At 42.4% G+C, this 25,772-nt stretch overlaps 1 protein-coding gene and 1 long non-coding RNA gene across 3 annotated transcripts in view; one reads left to right on the forward strand and one right to left on the reverse strand.

The window, feature by feature from the left end:
- The window catches only part of LOC123061229 (nodal modulator 1), a 32,065-nt gene extending 12,620 nt beyond the window's left edge, over window positions 1–19,445 (forward strand). Inside the window, exons 12-27 of one of the 2 annotated variants that reach the window (XM_044484225.1) lie at window positions 3,804–3,875; window positions 3,975–4,070; window positions 4,150–4,227; window positions 4,654–4,782; window positions 4,896–5,072; window positions 5,157–5,357; window positions 5,442–5,555; window positions 5,644–5,894; window positions 6,038–6,080; window positions 6,152–6,400; window positions 6,848–7,075; window positions 17,484–17,575; window positions 18,066–18,294; window positions 18,380–18,736; window positions 19,024–19,097; window positions 19,189–19,445. In XM_044484225.1, coding sequence (XP_044340160.1) covers window positions 3,804–3,875; window positions 3,975–4,070; window positions 4,150–4,227; window positions 4,654–4,782; window positions 4,896–5,072; window positions 5,157–5,357; window positions 5,442–5,555; window positions 5,644–5,894; window positions 6,038–6,080; window positions 6,152–6,400; window positions 6,848–7,075; window positions 17,484–17,575; window positions 18,066–18,294; window positions 18,380–18,736; window positions 19,024–19,097; window positions 19,189–19,282 — 2,484 coding nt within the window. In that variant the 3' untranslated portion in view covers window positions 19,283–19,445. Of the gene's footprint in view, window positions 1–3,803; window positions 3,876–3,974; window positions 4,071–4,149; window positions 4,228–4,653; window positions 4,783–4,895; window positions 5,073–5,156; window positions 5,358–5,441; window positions 5,556–5,643; window positions 5,895–6,037; window positions 6,081–6,151; window positions 6,401–6,847; window positions 7,076–17,483; window positions 17,576–18,065; window positions 18,295–18,379; window positions 19,098–19,188 lie in introns of both variants that reach the window. The other variant, XR_006428798.1, reaches the window with a different exon arrangement.
- A 411-nt stretch (window positions 19,446–19,856) lies between these two features.
- LOC123061230 (uncharacterized) lies at window positions 19,857–23,301 on the reverse strand. The gene is made up of 2 exons (XR_006428799.1): window positions 22,689–23,301; window positions 19,857–20,194 (listed from the first exon to the last, which is right to left on the reverse strand). It is a non-coding gene; the product is annotated as an uncharacterized lncRNA (long non-coding RNA).
- Between the last annotated feature and the right edge of the window lie 2,471 nt (window positions 23,302–25,772).

Genomic DNA, 25,772 nt, shown 5'->3' on the forward strand with positions numbered 1-25,772 from the left:
TGCAAACAGGAAGTGCAGCTGCATGTTGTGCAGGAGATGCTTGATTATGTTCAGAATATGCCAACTGATGTCAGTGATACTGAAGAAGTTGTTGGTGAGGCCAATGCAATTTTCCTTTCCGTTGCTGCTCTGGGAGAAATTTCTGCACCTGCAATTACAACTATGAAATTGAAAGTACAGCTGCAGGGCCAGCTGATGATTTTCTTGGTGGATTCTGGCAGTACACACTCGTTTGTGGATTGTGCTGTGGCCAGTAAATTGCAAGGTGTTGTTCCTATGCCTGTGTCCATGGTTAAGGTGGCCAATGGATCTCTTGTGCCCTGTAGTCAACAGTTGCAGAAAGGGCAATGGTATTGTGCAGGACATGAATTTGTCAGTGATTTTAAAGTTTTTCCACTAGGATCTTATGATGGAATACTGGGCCTGGATTGGCTAGCAAGTCATAGCCCTATGCAGGTGGATTGGACTGAACACTGGCTCTCTTTTCAGCTCCATGGTGAGCTGGTGACACTGTTGGGACAGGATGCAACTCCTCAGGTTTTTGCTTTGGTTGAGTTATCTGCATTGCTCATTGGCACAGATACAACTCCATCTGAGTTACCTGCAGAGATTCAACAAGTGTTGTCACAATTCAGTTCAGTTTTTGAGGTTCCAAAAGGGTTACCTCCAAGGAGAAAGTATGATCATACCATTCCTTTAATTCCTGGGGCTCAACCTTTTTCAATCAGGCCTTATAGATTGGCTCCTGTGCTTAAGGATGAATTGGAAAAGCAAGTGCAGGAAATGCTGACCTCTGGTATTATTAGACACAGCAACAGTCCATTCTCTTCTCCTATGATTTTGGTGCAAAAGAAGGACAAGACATGGAGGCCTGTCATTGATTACAAACATCTCAAAGCTTTGACAGTTAAAAGTAAATTTCCTATTCCAATCATTGATGAGTTGGCAGGATCTTGTTGGTTTTCTAAATTGGATTTGAGGGCTGGGTATCACCAAATAAGATTGGCCCCTGGAGAAGAGTATAAAACTGCTTTTCGGACACACACTGGTCATTATGAATTCTTGGTGGTTTCAATGGGTCTGACTGGTGGGCCCAGTACTTTCAACTTTGCAATGTGCGACACACTCTCACCTGTGTTGAGAGTTTGTGCAGTGGTTTTCTTTGATGACATTCTCATATTCAGTAAAACTTATGCTCAGCATTTGGAACACCTGGGTCAAGTGTTATCTTTATTGGAACAACACAAGTGGCATGTTAAACTCTCCAAGTGTGCTTTTGCTCAGACAAAAATTAGTTATCTGGGGCATGTTATCAGTGGAGAAGGAGTAGCTACAGACCCTGCCAAGATCTCTACTATTAAGGACTGGCCAGTTCCAGTTTCTGCTAAGGAAGTCAGGGGATTTTTGGGGCTAGCTGGGTACTATAGAAAATTCATCTCTCATTATGGATGTTGAGCAAACCACTGTCCAATCTCCTGAAGAAAGGTGTACCATATCATTGGACAAATGTAGAACAACAAGCTTTTGTTCTGTTGAAACAAGCTCTAGTGTCAGCTCCAGTTTTAGCTCTTCCTGACTTCTTCAAAACTTTTGTTGTGGAAACAGATGCTTGTGATGTTGGTGTGGGTGCTGTGCTTATGCAGGATGGTCACCCTCTGGCTTATGTTAGTAAAGCACCGGGGCCCAGGAACCAAACACTTTCAATTTACGAGAAAGAATACTTGGCTATTCTGTTGGCAGTTGGATTCCCAGTAACTTACAGAAGAGTTCATCAGCTATTTCGCTGGAAAGGTACGAGGGGGTTTGTGAAAAGTTATGTGCAACACTGCTTGGTGTGTCAACAAGCAAAGCCCGAGCGAGTGCCATATCCAGGATTACTACAGCCTCTATCTGTTCCTAACACACCTTGGGAAATGGTTACAATGGACTTTGTCGAGGGACTACCAACATCTGGCCGTTACAATTGTCTGCTGGTGGTTATCGATAAACTGTCAAAGTATGGTCACTTTGTTCCACTGCATCACCCGTTTACTGCAGAAACTGTGGCTGAAGCGTTTCTGAATGCAGTTTATAAGTTGCATGGCATGCCTCTCTCCATCGTTTCAGACCGTGATCGAGTGTTGGCTGTAGAAGATGCAATTCAGTCTAAAGACTTGCACCAGTGGCTTGCAAACCGTCAGACCATTTTGGAGTCAGTACGACATCACTTGCTGTGAGCACAACAGCACATGAAAACACAAGCGGACAAACATCGGAGTGATCGTGAATTTGCAGTGGGAGAACATGTTTTCCTGAAGATTCAACCTTACTTGCAGTCGTCAGTTGCCCCTCGGGCCAACCATAAACTGGCATTCAAGTTTTATGGGCCATTTGAAATTTTGGAGCGCATTGGGGCAGTGGCTTATCGGCTTGATTTACCAGCAAGCAGTAAAGTGCACCCAGTGTTTCATGTATCTCTCCTTCGAAAGCTGTTACACCCTAACCACCAGGTATTGCCTCAGTTACCTGCTCCCGATGATCATTTTCAAATTCCTGAGCAGATTTTGAACCAAAGAGTGGTTCGTCGAGGATCTGGGTCTCTTGTTCAAGTCCTGGTTAAATGGAGTGCAACTCCTGTCGAGATGGCTACCTGGGAAGACAAGGTGACTTTGCAGCAAAAGTTTCCGCGAGCACCGGCTTGGGGGCAAGCCGTTTCTAAGGAGGGTGGGATTGTCAGCGATCCCGAGGTGGGCCAGGAGCTAGTTGAAGAGACGGGCAGGCCCAGGAGGCAGCCTCGCCTTCCGGCTCGGCTAGCTGGGCCAGAATGGGCCTAGAGCGCTTCACTACTTATACCCTGCTCCAACACGGACGAAGGCGGCGAAGAGGATAACGGCTAGTGGTGGCGTGTGTGGTGTGTGCTCTTGCGTGAGCAATCTTTCTGTAATTCCCTCCCTTGTAGCTCGAATTCATGGCGACGGCCAAATACAAACCTTAGTCCTCACATATAAGGACATGTATCCATCTATGTAAGATAAGTTTGTGGCAGGATGTAGCCCCTCAAGCATGAACGAATGTAAGTGCATATGTGTGTCATATGTGCATTTGTTATGAGAGAAAAACAGTGAGTGGATCCTTGTGAGAGAACCTAGTAGTTCTAACATATAAGCTAGTTTAGTTTCTGTTACTGTTTTGCAGTAAAACACCCTAATCTGTTCTGGCACAAATTGTCACATTGCAAACATTTTTGAAACTGCAAATTTCTTGATTAAAGGAACGGACAAATGTACTGCTGGAAACTAAAACTCCTAAGAGCAAGCAATTCACTACCTTTGAAGCAGTAAACTTTGTATTGTATTATCTTGGCATGGGTGGAACATTTGGATGTTTAGTCTTCAGAACAATGGCTTGCACCATTTACTGCTTTATCACGCCCTCTTGTTTTTAATTTTATGTCTATACTCCAAAAGTCCAAATAGAACTCAAGTCTTGGACAATTTAGTTGAAAGTTTTCTCAACATGACTGTGACACTGTAGCCAACATCAATTTCCCTTCATCTGGTTGTTAGTAAATCTTCAAACTAGACAGCTTTAAAACACAATCTGGTCAACAGACACTAAGAAAACTGTATATTCTTACTGTTAGTTCTTGTCATAAAACGACAGGATCTAGGATACGCAGATTACTGAAATAGAAGGTACAGAATTTTGTCTTTGCAAGTACTTAATTCTTCTAATTCTCATGTAAAGAAAGAAACAAGGATACTTATGCTACCTCGTATTTTCGAGTTTAAACTTGCCATTTTGATCTTTTCGCCTGTGTGTAGGTTACATCCAAGAAGTATGATATAGTTGCTGAGAAGGATCATTATAAGTTCAACCGTTTGGGGAACTTCATGGTAAAAAGTGCCTGATTGAGGGAACACCTTAAATTGTTAAATCTCAAGATCAAGTGCCTTAGCTTCCCTTTTGTGGCTAAATACTGTCCTTTTCATTAGATTTTGCCAAACATGGAAAGCATTGATGATATCAAATCAGTTCGATATGATGTATGTGGTGTTGTTCAAACAGTAACTCCAAACTCTAAAGCCATGGTAATATCTTGATATGGTCTTTTGTTTCATTGAGATTACCATGAAAACTTTATCCTTACAGTTTGTGTGGGGTTGTTAGGTAACTTTAACACATGGGCCTGAAAATGTAAAGCCGCAGAGGAAAATTGTCAGCGAAAATGGAAGATTCTGCTTTGAGGTACGTGGTTATTTCTTGTTTTGTTGCTGGAAATAAACTTTGAGCTAATGATGTGTCATTCCTTTTTGCTACTTTTTTGTATGAACATAGTTTCGTGCACTGTATGTTGCAATTTGAACATGTCTCACTTCAGAATTATTAGATGCATTATTATCTTCAATGTTTACAGTTTGAACAAATGTAACACAAATTAGGATGTCGTACTAAGCCTTTTTTTACCACTAGCTGTGTTCTATGTGTGAGTAGGAATAGGAATTTTGCATAGACCTACCTTGAATGGTTATTTATATCATTGTGAAATTTGGTCTGATCTTACACGAACCAGCTTGCGATGTGAGCTCCAGCATTATTTCATTCATTCAAGTAAGTCAATTTAAAGTTATATGACGAAATTATCTGTTCTTCTTCCTTTCTTGCAATATGCAGGTTTCTACTGGTGAATACCGATTATCTGCATTACCTGTAGATTCCGAAGGTTCTTCCAATCTTTTGTTTTCTCCAGAATATATTGATGTCAATGTCAAGTGCCCGTTGCTTGATGTTGAGTTCTCTCAGGTAAATGAGTATTTCTTCACCTATTCTGGTGATTTTTCAACATTATTTAACTTTCATCAAGTTGATGGATACTCTGACTTGATTGTATCTGAGTATTACCTCTTTGTAAACAGTCACAAGTCAATGTTCACGGTAAGATCCTCTGCAAAGAGAAATGCAATCGAAATATTCTGCTCTTGCTTGTTAGATTAGCTGGGGGTGTCGAGCATGAAACGAAGACAACCAGTTTGGAGCAAGATAATGCTAATTTTGTGTTCACAAAAGTATTTCCTGGAAAATATCGTCTGGAGGTAAAATCTTGTAATTTGATCAACAATATTGAATTTTCACTATTCTGTCTAAACTCTTGGCTATTTTGTGAAAATCCCTTCCAGGTGAAACATTCTTCATCCAAGGCTCCTGCAAACGATGATTGGTGCTGGGACGAAAATACCTTGGATGTAGATGTCGGTAATGATGATGTGACAAATATTGTATTTGTACAAAAGGGTTATTGGATAGAGCTAGTCTCAAGTCATGACACTGAAGCATACATTCGTCAACCAGACTCTTCTAAACTTGAATTGTTGATAAAGGTCCATACTTGGACTTATTAAATCTACAATATATTTGAATTAATACAACTTTTTGTTAATCCGTCCACTTTTTATCCTACACAGGGAGGGTCACAAAGAATTTGCATCGAAACTCCTGGGCAACATGAGCTTTATTTAGTTAATTCTTGCATTTCCTTTGGGACCTCGCCTATTGTGTTTGATACACAGAACCCAGTGGTGAGCTGCTCATGTACTTTGGTTTTTATCTTTATCCATGTGAAGTTCAGTTTGGCACCCTAACGCAAAAAGTTACCCTCCCCCCTAGTTGGTTCACATCAGTGCAAAGAAGTATCTTGTAAGAGGTGAAATCCATGTGGACATAAGCTCCCCTCTGGAAGAGATTGATTTATTAGAAGATATCGTTGTTGATGCCTTCAAGAGTAATGGGAGCTCTATCGACAAAATATCTACCATGCCTGTTTTTGCAAAGAGTTATCAAAATGGTATTACTGTCTTTGAGTACTCTACTTGGACTGATCTTGGGGAAGACTTCATTTTTGTCCCTCGTGATTCCAGGTATAATTTTTACTCGTAGTCCTTTTGGTTTTGCACCAACAGTCAGAATTTCTCAATAGTTGCAAATTCCTTTTACCTCTAACTCTTGTTTTGTATGTTTCCCTTTCTCGATTATTGATCTATTATACTTTTCTGTAATACAGCACTAGAAGGAAAAAGATCCTATTTTATCCATCACGGCATCAGGTGAGCGATGGTTTATTAAAAAAAACTTCTGAACTTGAATGGTGAAACCATCATTAATATTTAAACTGCAGTTCTCAGTGTCTGCAAGCGGATGCCAAGATGCTGTTCCTTCAATCACTGCTAAAATGGGTCTATACCTTGAAGGATCAGTGTCACCTGCAACTCCTGATGTTCATATCATGATTCTGGCAGCTGGAAATAGCAAGTATGCGATGCTGAAGAAAGGTGATATAGCAACAGAGACAAAGACAAATTCCGATGGGTCATTCTTTGCAGGGCCCTTGTATGAGGATATAGGATATGAAGTCGAAGCCTCAAAGGTCTATACTTTTTTCTGCACACACATTATGTGTAATCGCTAGGGTGTTGACCTCCGGTGTTGACTTCATGGTCATATGCTGCAACTGTGTACCGTACTACAGTGTATTAGTATGATTTCTCAGTTTTCATATTTTGTTTTTGCTGGTGATACAAACTGTTTTCCAGTCACTCTTTTTTTCAAATAGGAAAGACGTGGTAAGTGATGTTTGCATGGAGCACCACTTTATTTTATTTACCTTTGCACTAGACTAGTCAATGTGATTTCTTGTAAACTGCTTAGTCAGAAGTGGTTCCAGTCTTGTTCATTCAAGCTTAAACAGTGCACTGTTCAATATAGTATGCCCTAGTTACATTTAACCACAACTGGGAAGGGAACTTTTAGAATCAGCAACCAAAAACATGTGTTTTCTTTAATATCCTATATCTGATATCATTCCTTCCTTCAGGCTGGCTATCATCTCAAGCAAACTGGCCCATACAGCTTTGCTTGTCAGAAACTTGGTCAGATATTAGCTCATATTTATGGCGAAAATGATACAGAGATGTTACCGGCAGTATTATTATCCTTGAGTGGTGAAGGAGGTTACAGAAAAAACTCAGTCAGTGGTTCTGGTGGAACTTTCAGCTTCAATAACTTATTTCCTAGGAGTTATTATCTCCGCGCTCTTCTTAAGGTACTTGTTGTTATTCACACTCTCGGTTCTAGTTTGTACTGTACCACAGTTCTTCTAAATAATCTGAAATCTTCACATCAGATTTTACTAGTTTTCAACAATGTGTCTAAATATATCAGTGGGTTGTTCATATGTTAATATGACGTCATAAAATATTCATAATTATTGTCTTATTTGCTCGTAACATGTACTGACGTCTACATTTGAGTGACTTGACCTTGACCAAACTGCATCCTATTTATTAGCTGTGAGTTTTGATAGCCTTCATCTGAAATAATATCCGATTCTCTCTAGGCCTCAACTGAACTAACTTCTCAACATTTCTGACATACGGATATCAAAGAATAGGGAGAGATATATTTATAGTTCAAGCTTAATGTGGCGAGGATACAAAGGGTCACTTGGCTAAGAAGATACTAATTTTTAAGAATCAATGACTTGTTGATTTTTTAGTCTTCCTGATCTTTATTGACTTCGTCACCAGGTAGACTTGCTCGCTTCACAATTCACACTCGAACTGATTGCAACAACAACAAAGCCTTTCAGTGCCAAACAAGTTCGGGTAGGCTAGAGTTGAAACCCATAAGCTCTCGAACTCAAGGTTTTGGCACATTTATAGCTAATTTCCACGAACCCCTGTTATAGCTAATGACTAATTCTTTGGTGATATTCTAGTCATTCCGATCTCTCTTTACTAACTCCTCCCATGTCAAGTTTGGTCTACCCCGACCTCTCTTGACATTATCAGCATAGTCTAACCGTTCGCTATGCACTGGCGCTTTAGTAGGCCTGTGTTGTATATCCCCAAACCATCTTAGACGATGTTGGACAAGCTTCTCTTCAGTTGGTGATACCCCAACACTATCACGTATATCATCATTTCGGACCCAACCCTTTCTTGTGTGTGTTAGCAGTAATCCTTGTTATAATTTACTTAGCTAGGGAGTAGTAGTAGGTCGGGTGGAGCTTCCTTAGTAAGGCAGTGTATGCATCTAGACAGCAGTAGTCAGTTTGGTTTTTGCATGTACCGGCAACTCAAAAAAAAAACCTGCTAGAGCTGCATGGTCGGTAGAACACTAGAATCAGACGGTGGTCGCCATTGCTCGTGCCCGGCTGAAACAAAGGAAGCTGCTAGCAGAATTTTGGGGGGAGGCGGTCACAACTGCAGTTTTCCTGCTGAACCGAGCCCCCACCAAAAGTCTGGCTGGCATGACACCATTTGAGGCATGGCACGGGAGGAAGCCCGCTGTCCAGCACCTGCACACCTTTGGGTGTGGTGTACCTCAAGGAGGTGCGCCCGCAGCTTCGCAAGCTCGATGACCGCAGCTCCGCCATGGTCTTCATCGGCTACGACAAGCGCGTTAAGGGCTATCGCGCATACGATCCAGTGAACAAGCGTGTCCATATCACCCATGATGTCATCTTCGATGAAGAGGCCAGCTGGGATTGGGCGGCTGTCAGCTCAGATCCACCATGCAGCAACTTCATCATCACGAAGACCCAACTAGTTGCTCCTTCCACACCAAGTGCAGCTGCAGGGGGAGCACCTTCCCTTGTTCCTGCACCATCTCCTGCTGCACAGCCATCTCACCAAGACAATCTCCACAGCCAATGCAACCTGAGTTTGTGTCACCATCGCCCAATGAAAACGAGTGGCTGGACGCAGCTCATGATGACACACCGTTGCACTACCGTGGCATTGCCAATGTGATCTAAAGAAACCCTGTTCTTGGACAGGCATCAAGCGAGCTCGTCAATGACACACTCTACCTTGTGTGTGAAGGAGAGCCAAGCTCCTTTGCCAAGGCTGAGCGCGACGCATCATGGCGTGCATCCATGAAGGAAGAAATGGATGCCATGGAGTGGAACAACACCGGAAGCTTGTAGACCTACCACGCGGCCATCGCCCAATTGGCCTGCTTTGGGTCTTTGAATTGAAGAACGAGGCCGGCGCCGTCGTCAAACAGAAGGCACGACTCGTCGCCAAAGGTTATGTGCAGCAGCCCGGGATCGACTTCGATGAAGTCTTCAACCCCCATCGCACACCTGGAGTCCATTCGGCTTCTCACTCTCCTACCCATGAGGGGTGGCCTGTCCACCACATGGATGTAAAATCTGCATTTATATGTTCAGGTTTCAGGATCAAGCATGTTCAATAGAGCTGAGTGCAGCAATACAAGCAACAACTTCAAGAAATCAAAACTATCCTGTGTTCAGCCCCAGCTCCCTTTAGCTCCTCTACTGTAGTCTATTTCTAACAGTGTGGCCACATATCCATCTCAACAAGCGCATCTCTGCTACACAGTTAACTGTTGCATGTCGCCTTTTAGTTGGCCAACATTCAACACCAGACGACATCACAGGTCGAATCACCGTCCTATATTTCACGCCTTTTAGCTTTTGTGGTACACTCTTGTCGCAGAGGACGCTAGAAGCATGGCGCCCCTTCATCCATCCAGCTTGAGTTGATGACTCACATCTTCATCGATATCACCATCCTTCTGCAACATTGGCCCCAAATATCGGAAGGCGCCTTTTGAGGTACCACCTGCCCATCAAGGCTAACCTCTTCCTCATGATGCCTAGTAGTACTGAAACTGCACCTCATGTACTCGGTTTTAGATCTACTCTAAAGCCTTTCGATTTCAAAGTTTGTCACCATAGCTAACTTTCTATTAACCCCTGTCCGACTATCACCACATCATCTGCGAAGAGCATACACCATGGGATATACCCTTGTACATCCCTTGTGACCTCATCCATCAGCAAAGCAAAAAAGATAAGGGCTCAAAGCTGATCCTTGGTGCAGTTCTATTTCAGTTGGGAAGTCATTAGTGTTAAAAAGCCATCGTTGTTGCCATCACTTGTTTGAACACTTGCCACAACATTATCATGGAGGTCCTTGATAAGGGTAATGTACTTCTGTTGGGACTTTGTGTTTCTCCATAGGCCCACCACATGACATTATGTGGTATTTTATTGTAGGCCTTCTCTTCTCCAAGTCAACGAACACCATACGCAAGTCCTATTGCTTTTTGTATCTCTTCATAAGTTGTCCTGTTGAGAAAATGGCTTCCATGGTCGACCTCCCATGCATGAAACCAAACTGATTTTTTGTCATGCTTGTCATTCTTCCTAAGGCTTCGTTTGTTTAATCCCACCCCCGCCGGGATCGGAGGGGTTTTGTCTCGAACCCCGTTGGTTTTACCCTTGCAGGGGTTGGATCCCTACTTATCTTATATGCATATTCGGTTAAACCCGGACGGGTTTATTTGCCATCCAACCCCCCCCCCCCCCCCCCAAAGCGCAGGGATTCCACCGGGTTCTGAGCCATTTCTTCCTCTGCGTTGAAGAAAACCACGTCTCGTCTCGCCGTCTCGTCTCGAAAGAAAAAGGAGAAGAGGGCAAGAGTGGCGGCGGCAGCGGGGAAGGAGCCGGAGAGACAAACTCAATCCTCCATTGAAAACCGGCTGCTGCCTTCTACCTCACCCTCCTCTCCCTAGCAGTAGATCCTCGGCGCGACCCTCTTCTTCCATCCCGACGCAAGCACGGCGGCGCCCGCAGCGACCCCCATCTCTGGCGCCCGCTCCTCCCAAAAATTATCTTGCCATCTTCTTTCCCCTCTCCTCGCCCCTCTTAATTTCTATTCTTCCAGCTCGTTTGCCAAGAGAGAGATATAAACGAACAATTATACGTAGACAGGGATTATGTAGGAAAGGATTAGTGGGGATTGGGTGACGGGGTGGGGATCACCCAAACCCTGGGCGGATTGAATCCACTAGGGGGTTGGATCCCCGACGACCGAACAAAGCCTAAGTGGTTCTCAATGACTCCCATAGCTTCATTGTGTGGCTCATAAGCTTAATTTCACAGTAATTAGTACAACTTTGAACACCCCCTCCCCCCTTGTTCTTGAAGATTGGTACTGACCTACTCCGCCTCCATTCTTCGAGCATCTTGTTTGACCAAAAAAGTGAGGTTCAAAAGCTTAGTTAGCTATACTATCACCATGTCTGCAAGGCTTCTCTACACCTCAATTGCGATAAAATCAGGGCCCATCTCCTTGTCTCCTTTCATCCTTTTTAGAATCTCCCTAACCTCAGACTCTTGGATTCGTCACACAAAACGTCTGTAGGTATCATCAAAGGAGTCGTCCAACTCAATGGTAGAGCTCTCATCCTCCCTATTGAACAACTTGTTGAAGTGCTCTCGCTATCTATGCTAGATCTCTTCACCCTTCACCAGAAGCCAATCTGCTCTGTCCTTGCTTCATTTGACTTGGTTGACATCCCTTGTTTTCCTCTCTTGGATCTTGGCCATCTTATACATGTCCCCTTCGCCTTCCTTCGTGTTTAAACACTGGTAGAGGTCCTCATACGCTCGACCCCTTGCTTCATGATAAGGAACAATAGATGAGAAAAAAAATCACATGCCGGTTCTGTTTGGCTACTTCTAGATACTTCCATTCTAGTATAGTATTTTTTTCTTTTCTTTAGCTTACCTGCTGTTTCTAGAGTTCTCTAGTTATAAGTAGCTGTGAGTAGAATGGTGAATCCTAAATAATGTTTTCTAGAGTGCCAGCTGTAAGTAGAAGTATCTGAAGGCTTCCCAAAGCCCTATAAATAGAGGGCCTCACCTCTACTTTATAACCTAGATGATGTACCCACTACCTATAATAGAACTTGTTGTTCTTATCTGAGATCTTGGAGTAGATCTTGTGCTCTAGGAGTTCTGGATTGAACTTTTACTGCCATATCGGCCTACATTCGCCTCTAGAGCGATATCTAGCACAACACGTTGATGTTGTTCCTTCAACACTTGTGCTGTACACATGGTAGCAACAAGGTGGAGTTGCTCCTCCACAACCTTTGTGCTGCTTCAGGTGGCATCAGAGCCAGGTTGACCCATAATCGTTCTTGCTTTCCTCTTCGAGAGCAAGCTGCAGCAAGCAATGGAGCAATTGGAGAAGAGGATGGATGTTGCAGAACAACAAATCAAAGAGCCGCGTGAAGATCTTAATCGGAGATTTGACCACCTGGTTGGGATGGTAAGAAAGGGTGCCCCCCCTACTGCCAATGAAGGCGATTCATCTAAAGAAGATGTTTAACAAAGAAAGAGAGGTAATCTTGGAGCAAGACCGCCACAACAACGTGTTGTTCAACGTGCTTCAAGAAGGCCAATTTATGTTGAAGCTTTTGAAGGTGAAGAATATGACGATGCCCTTGAAGAACCTAATCTCTATGCTTATCGGAGAGTATCCAACCCTACATATGCAAGGGATACATACAAGGTGAAAGCTGAGATCCCAACTTTTAATGAAAATATTGATATTGAAGGGTGCCTTGATTGGTTATATGAAGTGGAGACTTTCTTTGAGGTCTTGGAAGTTCCGGAATATCGTAGTGCATGGTGGCATCGTGTTCAAGAAGAACGCACGCTGAGAGGAAAACCTCGTGTGAGAACTTGGCGGCAAAATGAAAAGCCTTTTGAAAGGGAGGTTTTTACCCATTGATTATGACCAGATCCTATTTATCCAATTCTAAAATTGTGCTCAAGGAAATAGGACTGTTTCAGATTACACGGAGGAGTTTCTAAGGCTACAAATGAGGTGCAACCTTGCTGAAACTAAAGATCAACAAGTTGCAAGGTACATCAATGGTCTCAATGATGCTATTCAAGATCGATTGATGATGCAACAAATCTGGTCCATTGATCAAGTGCAAGCTCTAGCCTTATAGGTTTGTGATGACAAGAAAGACAATGTCAACGTGTGGAAGAAAAGAAAGACAACTAAGGCTCCATATCCTCCATATTGTCATACCGAAGGCTCGTCTAGGGATCACCCTAATAGAGTGGAAGAAAAGACCGCTCCACCCAAGGCAAAACAACCAATCCTGAAGCAAACTAGAGGCAAGGGTAAGTCCAATGAAGGCCCAAAATGATATAAATGTGGTGAAGAGGGACACATATCCAGCGGTTGCCCACTAAGGAAATTCGTTAACACAACTATCCATGACGGTGAAGGCGACGAGGAAGAATACGAATATGAAGATGTAGGGGGACAAGAGGTTTGTCAAGGTGAAGAGGTGGTATGTGTGATTCAACGTCTTCTATGTTCCACACCACAACCTGACGACACACAACGGAAGAAAATATTTGAGAGCAAATGCACGGTGAATGGCAAGGTATGCAAATTAGTGGTTGATAGTTGCAGCTGCGAGAATCTTATCCCCCAGGTTGGTGAACCATTTAAAGCTTGAAACCCATGATCATCCAAATTCCTACACTATTGGATGGATCAGGAAAGGAGTGAATACGAGGATCATCAAACAATGCAACTGCCATTTTCTTTGGGCAAGCATTATTGCTCAAATGTTGTTGTGTGACGTAGTTGATATGGACGCGGACGCCAGCCATGTTCTTCTTGGGAGACTTTGGCAATTTGATGTGGATACTACACACAAGGGCAGGGAAAATTCTCACTTTCATTTGGAACAAGAGAAAGATCATTATTCTACCAAATAAAACTGATCGTAATATCTCTAAGGAGGAGGGGAAAAGTATGTTAACTATCTCCCACACCTCTAATGAGTTTATGGAAGACTTGAAGGAGGCAGATTTGTGTGCTGCACTTATAGTAAAAGGAGAAGAGCACCTGGTTGTTGAAATTCCAGCAAAGGCATGTGGCTTATTAGCAGGATTTTATAACATACTTGAAGAGCCACCGATGAGAGGAATTCAACATAGAATCGACATAATTCCGGGAGCAAGTCTTCCTAATCTTCCACACTATCGAATGAGCCCAAAAGAGCATGATATATTGAAGTAGAAAGTGAAGGAATTGCTGCAGAAGGGGCACATTCGAGAAAGTATTAGCCCATGTGCTGTACTAGCCCTGCTTGCGCCAAGGAAAGATGGATCTTGGCGCATGTGTACGGACAATAGAGCCATTAACAAGATCACTGTAAGGTATAGATTCCCTATTCCCCGTTTGGATGATATGTTGGATCAGCTTAGTGGAGCAAAAAAAGTGTTCACAAAGTTGGATTTAAGAGGTGGATATCATCAAATATGTATCAGACCCAGGGATGAATGGAAAACAGCCTTCAAGACAAAAGAAGGGTTGTTTGAATGGCTAGTCATGCCATTTGGACTCTCAAATGCACCAAGTACCTTTATGCACTTGATGAATCAAGTCCTTCGACCCTTCTTATCCCACTTTGTTGTGGTCTATTTTGATGACATCTTGATCTATAGCAAGTATGAGAACGAACACTTTGATCACATTCGGAAGATGCTAGAAGTACTAAGGGAAAATGAGCTCTATGTCAACTTGAAGAAATGTGTTTTCCTGCAAACGCAACTTCTTTTCCTAGGATTCGTTATAATATGTGATGGTATTCGTGTTGATGACTCCCAAGGTTGAAGCAATCCGAGAATGGCCAACTCCAAAGACCATTTCTGAGGTAAGAAGGTTTCATGGCCTTGCAATTTTATATAGACGATTTGTGAAGAATTTCAGCACTATCATGACACCAATTACCGAGTGCCTGAAGAAAGGAAGTTTCAATGGACAGAAGCGGTTGAAACTAGTTTCAATGAGATCAAGCAAAAATTCTCACAAGCTCCTGTCTTGGTGCTACCTGATTCCAACAAGACTTTTGAGTTGGAGTGTGATGCAAGTGGAGTAGGCATTGGAGCTGTTCTATCTCAAAAAAGGAAGCCCATTGCTTTCTACAGTGAGAAGTTAAGCGAAGCTAGACAGAAATGGAGTACCTATCAATAAGAATTATTTGCCGTTTTCAGAGCCTTGAAAACTTGGGAAGTTTATTTGCTGCCTAAAGAGTTCATTGTATATAGTGACCATCGATCCTTGAAGCATTTTAGAAATCAAAAGCATGTTGACCGCATACTAGCGAGATGGGCAACATATCTGGAAAGGTTTAACTATCTCATCGTGCATAAATCTGGGACAACTAACCGAGTGGTCGATGCTTTGGTCGATGCTTTGAGTCGTCGTGCATGCCGCCTCTTGACTTCTTTTGAGGCTGAACTTCCAGGCATGAATAAAATAAAGGAGTTGTATCGGAATGATGAAGACTTTGGCCATGTTTGGGTGAAGCACATCAAGGGCCAACCATTAGGTGATGACTATTTGGTGCAGGATGGCTATCTCTTGAAAAATGATCGTTTGTGCACCCCAAGAAGTTCTTTGCGTGAAAAACTAATTAGAGAACTCCATTCAACTTAGTGGTCATGTTGGACGGGACAAGACTATCGCTAACCTGGAAGGTCGCTACTTTTGGCCACAACTAAAGAGAGATGTTGGCAAGTTTGTTCAGCGATGCCCCATATGTCAAACCTGCAAAGGCCAAGTCCAGAACATAGGGTTATACATGCCTTTGCCTGTTCCCGTCGCTCCATGGGAGGACATCTCTATGGACTTCGTCTTGGGCTTGCCAAGAACAAGGCGAGGAAGTGATGCTGTGTTTGTGGTCGTGGACACATTCTCTAAGATGGCTCATTTCATCCCATGCCGCAAGACAACGGATGCCCATCATGTGGCAAATCTGTTCATTCGGGAAGTGGCCAGACTTTATGGAGTACCAAAGTCCATCATTTCAGACCGTGAGAGGAAGTTTCTTGCTGCATTTTGGCTCACTTTGTGGAAGCAATTCAACACTCAAGACAACGGATGCCCATCATGTGGCAAATCTGTTCATTCGGGAAGTGGCCAGACTTTATGGAGTACCAAAGTCCATCATTTCAGACCGTGAGAGGAAGTTTCTTGCTGCATTTTGGCTCACTTTGTGGAAGCAATTCAACACTGAATTGAAATTTTCTAGCACTGCTCATCCACAAACAATGGACAAACGGAAGTGGTGAACAAGTTTATGGGTAATCTGATCCGTTGCATTTGTGGAGAAAAAAAGGGACAATGGGATTTGGCTTTATCTCCTACAGAGTTCTCTTACAATAACTCCAAGCATAGATCCACAGGAAGGAGCCCTTTTTCCATTGTCTACACTAAAGTTCCAACACATGTGGTGGACCTGGTGAAGCTACCATCCAAGGGAAACTCAAAATCAGCATTGTCTTTTGTTGTTAATTACACTGGATTATTTGAAGAGATTTGTGGTGCTTTGGAAGCACAAAATCAGTAATATAAACAACTTGCTGATTGCAAAAGGAGGCCAAAATCATTTCTAAGTTGGTGATAAGGTGATGGTCTACCTCCGAAGAGAGAGGCTGCTTTAGGTGTTAAGGGGAAGCTTAGGCAGCGAAGGTATGGGCCCTTCTCTATCACGAGGAAGATAAATGATATGTTGATAGATCTTCCAAGCGACATGGGCATATCCAACACTTTCAATGTTGCGGACTTGACTCTCTACCATCCAGAAGAAGCGCTCTACGACGATAACTCGAGGGCGAATTCCAAACAATCAGGGGAGAATGATGAGGAGCAATAGATGAGAAAAAAACCATATGCCAGATCTGTTTGACTACTTCTAGATACTTCCACTCTAGTGTAGTATTTCTTTTCTTTACCCTACCTGCCGTTCCTAGAGTTCTCTAGTTATAAGTAGCTGTGAGTAGAATGGTGAATCCTAAATAATGTTTTCTAGAGTGTTCCAGCTATAAGTTGAAGTATGTGAAGGCTCCTCAAAGCCCTATAAATAGAGGTCCTCTCCTCTACTTTGTAACCAGACAATGTACCCACTACCTATAATAGAACTTGTTGTTCTTATCTAAGATCTTGGAGTAGATCTTGTGCTCTAAGAGTTCTGGATTGAACTCTTGCTGCCATATCGGCCTACATTCGCCTCTAGAGCGATATCTAGCGCAACACGTTGAAGTTGTTCCTTCAACACTTGCGTTGTACACATTGTAGCAGCAAGGTGGAGTTGCTCCTCCACAGCCTTTGTGCTGCTTCACTTCAATCACAACTCGTTTTGTGGTGTTTGCCGCCTTGGTACTTCTCTATGTTGTCTGCACCCCTATCCAGGTGTAGGCGTTTAAAACTGTCTTTCTTCTCCTTAATAGCCTTCTGGACAACATCGTTCCACCACCGTGCATCTTTAGTTTCACTTTACTTCCCGTCACCCCAAACTCTTCTGAAGCCACCTTTAGAACGGAAGTTGCCGTCGTCATCCACATATTGTTTGCATCACCTCCTTCCTCCCAAGGGCCCTCCTTAATAACCCCGTCCTTGAAAACCTGAGCTGCATCCCCTTGATTTTCCACTACTTTCTGAGTTTTTTTTAAAGCCGGGTGGGCATATAATGATAGAGTTATGGTGGCGCACTACCAGATATGCCATATACACTGCACGACATAACTGTAATTGGGCATCATATACAAGTTTATTGGTTGGAGAGCCCTTGATGGTTTGGTGGTTTTCTTGTAGGAATATAAATTTACTCCATCAACAGTTGCTATTGATCTCAATTCTGGGGAGTCTAGAGCGGTTGAGTTCCGTGCAACCCGTGTTGCCTTCAGGTTTGTTTGATTTTTAACATATGCAATTTGATTTGCATGCATGTTCTAATTTGTTCTCATCTTTTGCCATCTATTGAAAGAAACCACCTCAGTCTGCAGATAACTCATGCACATATATTTGAGTATCAATTAGGCTATGTAATGCTCACGAGATGATAACATACATACCATTGAGAAAGTTTCCAGTTCTAAAGAGGCCACTCAAATAATCATGGTTATGCCTTCATATTTAGCTGTATGCACACAATAGGAGTAATACATTTAATATTACTAGTGTTATTCTGGGAAATGTAACTTTTATACTCTGTATGAGTGCTGAAGTGCAGCAGTGAACCTACCAGTAATGTTTTCGAAATTATGTTTCCTGCATGATTCCCACATGACGCGAATGTGCTCATGAAGTTCTAAATTAATCAATATAGCAGTTCTGGCACACGCTGTTTCACTAAACCAATTTTATGCTACTACCTAAACCTGCTTTTCAATGTAGTGCCATGGGTTCTGTTACACTGTTAACTGGCCAACCAAAGGAAGGTGTTTTTGTTGAAGCTAGATCTGAATCAAGAGGTTATTATGAGGAAGCTACTACAGATTCCTTTGGTAGGTTCCGCTTGAGAGGACTTATCCCTGGCTCATCTTACTCAATAAGAGTAGTTGCAAAAGATAATCTCAGGTTGGCAGCACTTGAGCGTGCTTCACCAGAATCTGTATCAGTTGATGTAAGTCACTCTTGATGTCCTTTGCGCGCATTTGCGTACTGCAATCTTGTCACTAATGACAGAGGCACTGCTCTTTTTTAATCAGGTCGATGAGGAGGACATCTCTGGTATTGGTTTTGTGGTTTTTGAACGCCCAGAAGCAACAATTTTGAGCTGTCACGTGGAAGGAAATGACATTGATATGTTGCAGCCACATTTATCTGTTGAAATTAGATCAGCTGTTGACCCTTCTAGAATAGAATCTGTAGTTCCTGTTCCTCTTTCCTACCACGTCGAAGTAAGAAATTTACCCAAAGGAAAGCATTTTGTTCAGCTTCGGTCTGGCCTTCCATCACATACCCATATATTTGAATCTGAGTTGGTTGAAGTTGACCTAGAAAAGCAACCTCAGATTCATGTTGGTCCTCTTAAATATAAAACGGAAGAGCGGCATCACAAACAGGTAACCTTTTTCATGCACTTGCGTCAGCATTGCATCACAATGACATACTTTATTTGTTTGTCTTCTCAAACTGGGAAATTTGAGGTAAGAACTGAAGAAATTAGCTTTTTGAAACCATTCCTTTGCCTGTCTGCAAATGAATGGTACAGTAGAAAATTTCAAGGTTTTATTTAACCAGAACCAAGATATCTTTGTATTCCATGCATTTATATGTTTTGTTGTTGGAAAATCTTTAACGTGTTCCTAAATTTGGTGTTTATGTATCATCTAATTGCTATCTCTTGCAGGAACTGACCCCAGCCCCAGTTTTTCCTCTTATTGTTGGAGTTTCTGTTGTTACAGTCGTGATCAGTATGCCAAGGTTGGTTGCTATATCATGACCAGCCTCTTTGTGTAAACTTAAGTAATCATGGTTGTAGGAACTGCTTTTATATGATATCATGATGCTATAGGTTGAAGGACTTGTACCAGAGGACTTCCCTAAGTTCAGGAAACACACCGAGCAGAAAGGAACCACGGAAGACAATATTGAGAAAGAGAGCCTGAAACATATGATCCTGACTAGGTGTGGAGAATTTGAACTTACACGTCAGGATTAGAAAGTAGCTGTTTCCTTTCTTCCCAATGGGTAATTTTGCAGATGCGGAAGCTAACAGTTAATAGTTTGTATCATTGTTGACTAATACAAATTTCGTCTCATTGTTGGTCATTGAGAGTGTCGTGCGATGGTAGTATTATACTCCCTCCGCCCGTATCTAGACATGTTTTAGCGCTGTAGGAATGACTTCCTAAGTTCAGGAAACACATGGAGCAGGAAGGAACCACGAAAGACAATATTGAGAAAGAGAGCCTGAAACATATGATCCTGATTGCGTGTGGAAAAATTTGAACTTACGTCAGGATTAGAAAGTAGCTGTTTCCTTTACTAATATAAGATGTGCAAAACAACTAAAAATGTAATCTTACTAGTAGAGATAAGCAGAGCCACATCTGTCACAACAACAAGCGATGCATCATCAGCCTAGGAGGCCATTGAGCAAGCAAACAGAAGGTCGGGAGCTGAAACTGAGTTTTTATCTGTAGATATCGACACTTTCGTCAGTTAACTTAAACAGGGTACTTATCAGAAACATCTCAGCAAGTTTATAGCCATCATATGCAGTGATTTACAGAGAAACACAAGCTTGCACAACAGATCCAACCTAAACGATGTAGCACAAACTTGATCATGGCAAGAACTGAAATAAGCGCTGTTGTTATTTCTCTAGATCATGAATCAGTGTGATCCCACACAAGTTACAAGAGGACAGAGCACAAACAGCTAACTACAGAGTGCCATTGATCTCATCCACCAAAGAAGACACAGGGACAGCCGAATTAGGCGGAGGTGTGACGGCCTTGGTGCCCTCGGAAAGCATCTAACTCCAGCCTGGAAAGCAGCAAATACTCATAATAACCCTGCAAGAAAACATTGATCTTGAGACCACATAAAAAAAGCCAAGAATGGCAACATCATCAGCAGACACATCTACAAATTGGAAACTGCACAACTCACATTAAGCCCCAGCAAAATACATGGGATTTCTTATTGTATGTATCCTGGCCCAAACACATATAATTCAATGTCTATTCTTGTGTAAAAGAATTCTGTATGTGATAAATTCTACTATAATATTTACTGTTTAGTGTGCAGGAAGTTAACTGATGACTGAAATGAGCAGCTATATACAACAAATAGACCACAACTGTTGTAGAGCTAGGATTCATCTGTGCAGATATATAAGCAATTGTCAACAATGCTCCCAGGTAAACGCCATTCATTCTTTTGCTATAATAAAAGTTCACGTATGATTAAGCCTGGAAACAGACGAGGTTGTGATCCTTTTACTCCTATCTAACTAGAGACAAGCACCGAACACGCAAACAAGCCATCACGAGAAAATAAATGATGATGTAGCAATAACAACAAATAGATCACAACCGTTCTAGAGTTAGGATTCATATGTGCAGATGTAAGCAATGCTGAACGATACTTGCAGATGAAGGGCATTCTTGCTGTTGAAGTTTGCAGGTGATTAGCCGCAAACAGACAAGTTTGTCATCCTTTATACCTATCTAACTAGAGACAAGCACCGAGCATGCATATCATCATCAGAAAACAAATGATGTTGCAGCGATAACAACAAATAGACCACAACTGTCCTACATCTATGAATTATATGTGCAGATGTAAGAAGTGGAAGCAATGACCAAGACGAAGATGTCCTACAGCAATGACCAAGAAGAATAGGATTGTTTTTTCTGGAACAATATTGACAAATACACTCTATGAGACTGATCCCATCAGCCAATTCAAGCAGGATGTGAGGAGTTGGGAATACCAAAAGAAGATGCTAATAAGAACATATCAGCATAAAGCATACCCTGTAAACATTCTAGGCAAATTGGATAACACGCTCAACTGAGGGTAAACATTCTAACAATCTGCTGAGCTAAAATCATGATATAACAAATTAACAACATAGCTTCATTGGGCATAAAGCATAGTACCAGCCTGTTAAAGAACACACGTAACCCTTGGTTGGTGCAAATCAGAAGAGGCTTTAGTCTTTTCCAGCCATAGTATTTGGAGGAGATAATAGGACATACAAAGATAATATACTACTGCATTATTCAGTTTTGAGTCAAGTTGTGCCTCGAACGGAAAGCATCAGCCATTAGGCTAATATAAAATATAGGAGAAAAATAAATGAAAAAACTGATACAAACTAGTAAATCATTGTATGTCTCTATAATCTCATGTAAATCATTGTAAATCATCGTCTCCAATCCAAATATGCTCAAATTAAATAGAGGCCCATAATCTCATGTATGATTACATTTAACCTTTTTCTCAGTATTGAGGACCTACATGTTTATACAGAGCCAAAACTGCTAGAGTAAACTTGTTGTCGTATAGACAGTTGAAGTGGTCGTGGACTGCATTGTTGGAGCCATAATCACTTCATGTAGTGACTAGTGTCTACCCAACCAGCTTCAGGTTTTAGTAACTGGACCCTAGAAGAGAGCAGCTGGCAGTCTTCAGTGGAAAAAAGGAGAGCATTTGTTGCTCTGTTTTTCCTCTGCTTCTGTTAGGCCATTTCTTAAATGATAACATAAATATGCTGACGATCATTGCCCCTCTCAGATTCCTATTTATATAAGTATGTTGGGAAAATACTTCGCCAATTGTCACTACTCCCTTGAAGCTAGCAGCCTACCATCATAGGAGCACAGACGGCCTCTATGAACTGAAACAGTGCATGCAAAAAACAGAAGAGGAGCTAGCAGCCTAACATCATACCATCACCATCACCATCACCATCACTAATTAACAATCTACACCACACTGCCTCTAGTATGCAGCGCGAATCACTAACTGATGCTACTGTTACAACCCACTCGTCTATTATCACAAATGTCACAGTTGTACCAGAACTTTCAGCTGAAACAACAAAAATAATGTTTTAGAAGATAAAAGAGAGGCATCACTCGAGGTGTTAAGAAAGACAATAAACAAAAGCATAATTGTCTCAGCCACGCGGCCTAGCACTACAATTAACTGAAGAACATATCTGATGGTGTAATATCTAATCAACCAACTAGAATGACTATGAATGGTTCATGCAACTTTACTTCGTCCTTGAAAACAAACAAACTGCTAAGTTTCGACGTCTAGGTGGTTTACAATCTGCCAATTTATCCTCAGCACTCAAATTCATGGCAATCTGGACGGCTAGGGAAGAGGCGAACGTTCTTGGCAAGCTAGCTGGTAGGGTTAGGGTCCATGTGGAGTTGGGGTAGGAGACGCCGTTCTTGGCGTGCTCGCTGGTGAGGACGAGGCGGACGGAGGGCGTGCGGGAGGTGGCAGCCATGGAGAGGAGGGGGGAGGGGAGGGGCTGCGATGACTAACCACCGACGAGAAGTCCAGTATGCCGGAGGAGATCATCAGCGTCGAGGTGTCGGGTGGCGCGGCGTCTTGGGGAGGAGGCGGCGCAGCGTCGGCAGCGGCGTCTCGAGTTGAGCAGCCAAGAGCATGCTTGGATACATTTTAGTCCCATGACTAAAAGTAGTGGGACTAAAACTTGCTAGTCTCACCCATGCTTGGATCAAGTACTAAAGAGACTAAAATCTAGTTATTGAGCATTTATTATCCTCCAAACCCTCCAATCCAGAACTAAGGAGAGGAATAAATGAGGAGAGAGAGAGCTAATACATATTTTAGTAGGTTTCCCATGACTAAAAGATTTTAGCCTCAAGACTAGTCCTAACCTCTCTTTAGTCAGGGGTGCTTGGAACTTTAGCCTCTAAAAGAGACTATTTTTAGTCAGACTAAAAATAGTCCCTTGTATCCAAGCACCCTCCAAATCCTCGAGGGGGGCCTCGATGATTCTGAAGCGCGTGGGAATAGGTTTTTTTTGAGGGATTGGGCTGTCCAAACCGCGCCTACCAAATGGGCCAATGGGCCAACGGGTATTTGCGGGGATTATGGGCCTCGCGGGGTTTATCCTCTGAAAACCCCTCCGATCCACGTGAAACAAACGAGGCCTAATGGGTATTTTGCAGATGAGGAAGCTAACAGTTAATATAGTGATCTAAACATTCTTATATTTCTTTACATTTAGGGGGGGGGGGTCATTGTTAACTAGCACAAATTTTGTCTCATTGTTGGTTATTGGAAATGTCATACGAGGGTAGTACTCCCTCCGTCTCAAAATTCTTGTCTTAGATTTGTCTAAATATGGATGCATCAAGTCACATTCTAGTGTTGGATACATCCGTATCTAGACTAATCTAAGACAAGAATTTTGGGATGGACGTACTCCCTCCACCCAAATTACTTGTCTAGATACGGGCGTATCTAGATACGTTTTAGTCCTAAGTACACCTGTGTCTAGACAAATTTAAAACAAATAATTCAGGATAGAGGTAATATAATTTTGAGAGCCTGGTGTTTGATTTCCGGTAGCAAGAGGAAAGAACTGCAGTGTCATTGTTGACAGTTCTACAAATACTGTGATACGAGTGGCTGATTGTTTTGTTTTGTGGGCATCAAAGAACAAAAACTTGCACCACTTGCTGTGCGCCAAGTTTCAAGCAGGCCCATGTATTGGCGGTGGAACGGCACCCCCTACGGCAGGGGATCCTCGTCTCACATATACATGTTGATGAGGACATTAATATTATTGTTACGCCCACAGCTCCTGCTGCTATACATACTAGATCAATTACTAGATTTCGCGCACGCCAATTGAATTATCAAGTACTTTCATTTTTTGGTAACGATTCTAATGTTCATGAGAATATGATGCTGCCTAAATTGGATACATTTGTTTTTCTTACAAATGAAGGGCCTAGCTTGGACAAGAAAGATGAACCTTGGAACAAGTTCAAGCCTGGAGATGATGGCATGCGCAAGGGGAACAAGAACAGAGTTACAAGTGATGATTCCAGGACTTTGAAGCCACCATAATGAGTGCATGAAGCATTGGACGAAATATACAAGATGCCACTTCATAAATTTCGTCCAGAGGCTATTCTAGGTGTTGCGTCATACTATTTTTGGGCCAGGCTCATGTAATTTCGAAATACTTGATTATAGGCAGTTTTTAGAGTCCGTATGTGTGGGGAAACAAGAGTTAGGGTTGGTTTCGGACACCTCCTCCAAGGGCCACGAAATTCCCCCTCTCTTCTCCATATATACAACCCTTAGGGCATCGTGATTAAAAGTTTGCCATAGCTGCAACTTCACGTACTTCGTTTGTGTTCAACGACCAGACCAAGACATCACAAAACCCCACCTTGATCAATAAAGCTTTCCTCTTATATTTGCAATATCCAGATTGCAATCTTAGTTTGTTGCTTGTTCTTCGTTTGCCTGCAGGAAACAGACCTTTGTGGTCAGGTTGATCGTGCTCCGGCGTGGTCAATAATCTTTCGGAGTTGGTTTAGCGATTGCTAAGGCGCGACGTCCTCGTACGTTCGTAGTCAGATCGTCAAAATCGACTTCCTCCAAAACGATAGCCACCATCTCTTCGAAAGACATGACACCTTTGCCTCTATCAAGGTATCAGATTTTTAGGTTGCTCGGTGAGATTTTACAGTTTTTTGTAGTTTAGATCGAGTCTGTTCTTCATATCTACAGTCCATGAAAACGCCAAAAATTAGGGTTAGTTCATCATATCCGAACCAGTCTGAGCCTTTGCATAGTCTTTTCAGTATTTTGCTTTGTTGAATTTGCGGCTGCATCGTCGTGTCTAGTTGCTGGTCTTAGAGTCTAGTCTTTTAGAGTTCCGAGTTCTAGTAATAAGTTGTCACGCCGCCGCTGCACCATCATCATCGCCCCTGCCATCTACCACCACCGCTTATCCGCCACCGATCCGTCTACATATACCATCACCAATCTGTATCCATATACCACCACAAATCCGTATCCATATACCACCATCAATCTGTATCCATATACCACCACCGCTGCCATATCCTACCACCATATATCCACCGCCAATCCGAGTTCCTTTCATATTAGGTTTGTTTTCGAGATCTGTCTAATTTCCGATTCGTGTTTCCTTGCCTGAATAGGTTACAAAAAAAGAGTCTAGAGACCCCGAGGGAGTTTTTAGGCCAAAATTTTCTTAGGCAAAAATATTTTTTCCCTATCCTATTTTTAGGTTTTTCTGAGTCTTTTGAGCCACGTGCCATCATAGTGATTTTTTGACGCTTTTTCGTCGTCGCTGCCCCGATTTCAGAAAAAGTAAAAAAAATTCGTGCCCATCCTGTCAGTTTGACCTGGGAAGAGTTTTGAGACACTCGCCATTATAGTGATTTTTCGCAAAAAAGGAGCGCAAAAAAAAGAGCAACACAAAAAAATAGAGTGAATTTTTTTCAGAGTGCGCTTTTCCCTTATTTATGTGCAACGCCGTGATTTTGTTAGTGTTCTAGGCTCGCGTCTCTAGCACGGTACCGTCGTTGAGTGTTTATTCAACTTTGCATATCT

The sequence above is a fragment of the Triticum aestivum genome, chromosome 3A (genome assembly GCF_018294505.1).
Source record: "Triticum aestivum cultivar Chinese Spring chromosome 3A, IWGSC CS RefSeq v2.1, whole genome shotgun sequence".
In the NCBI taxonomy this organism is placed as follows: Eukaryota; Viridiplantae; Streptophyta; class Magnoliopsida; order Poales; family Poaceae; genus Triticum; species Triticum aestivum.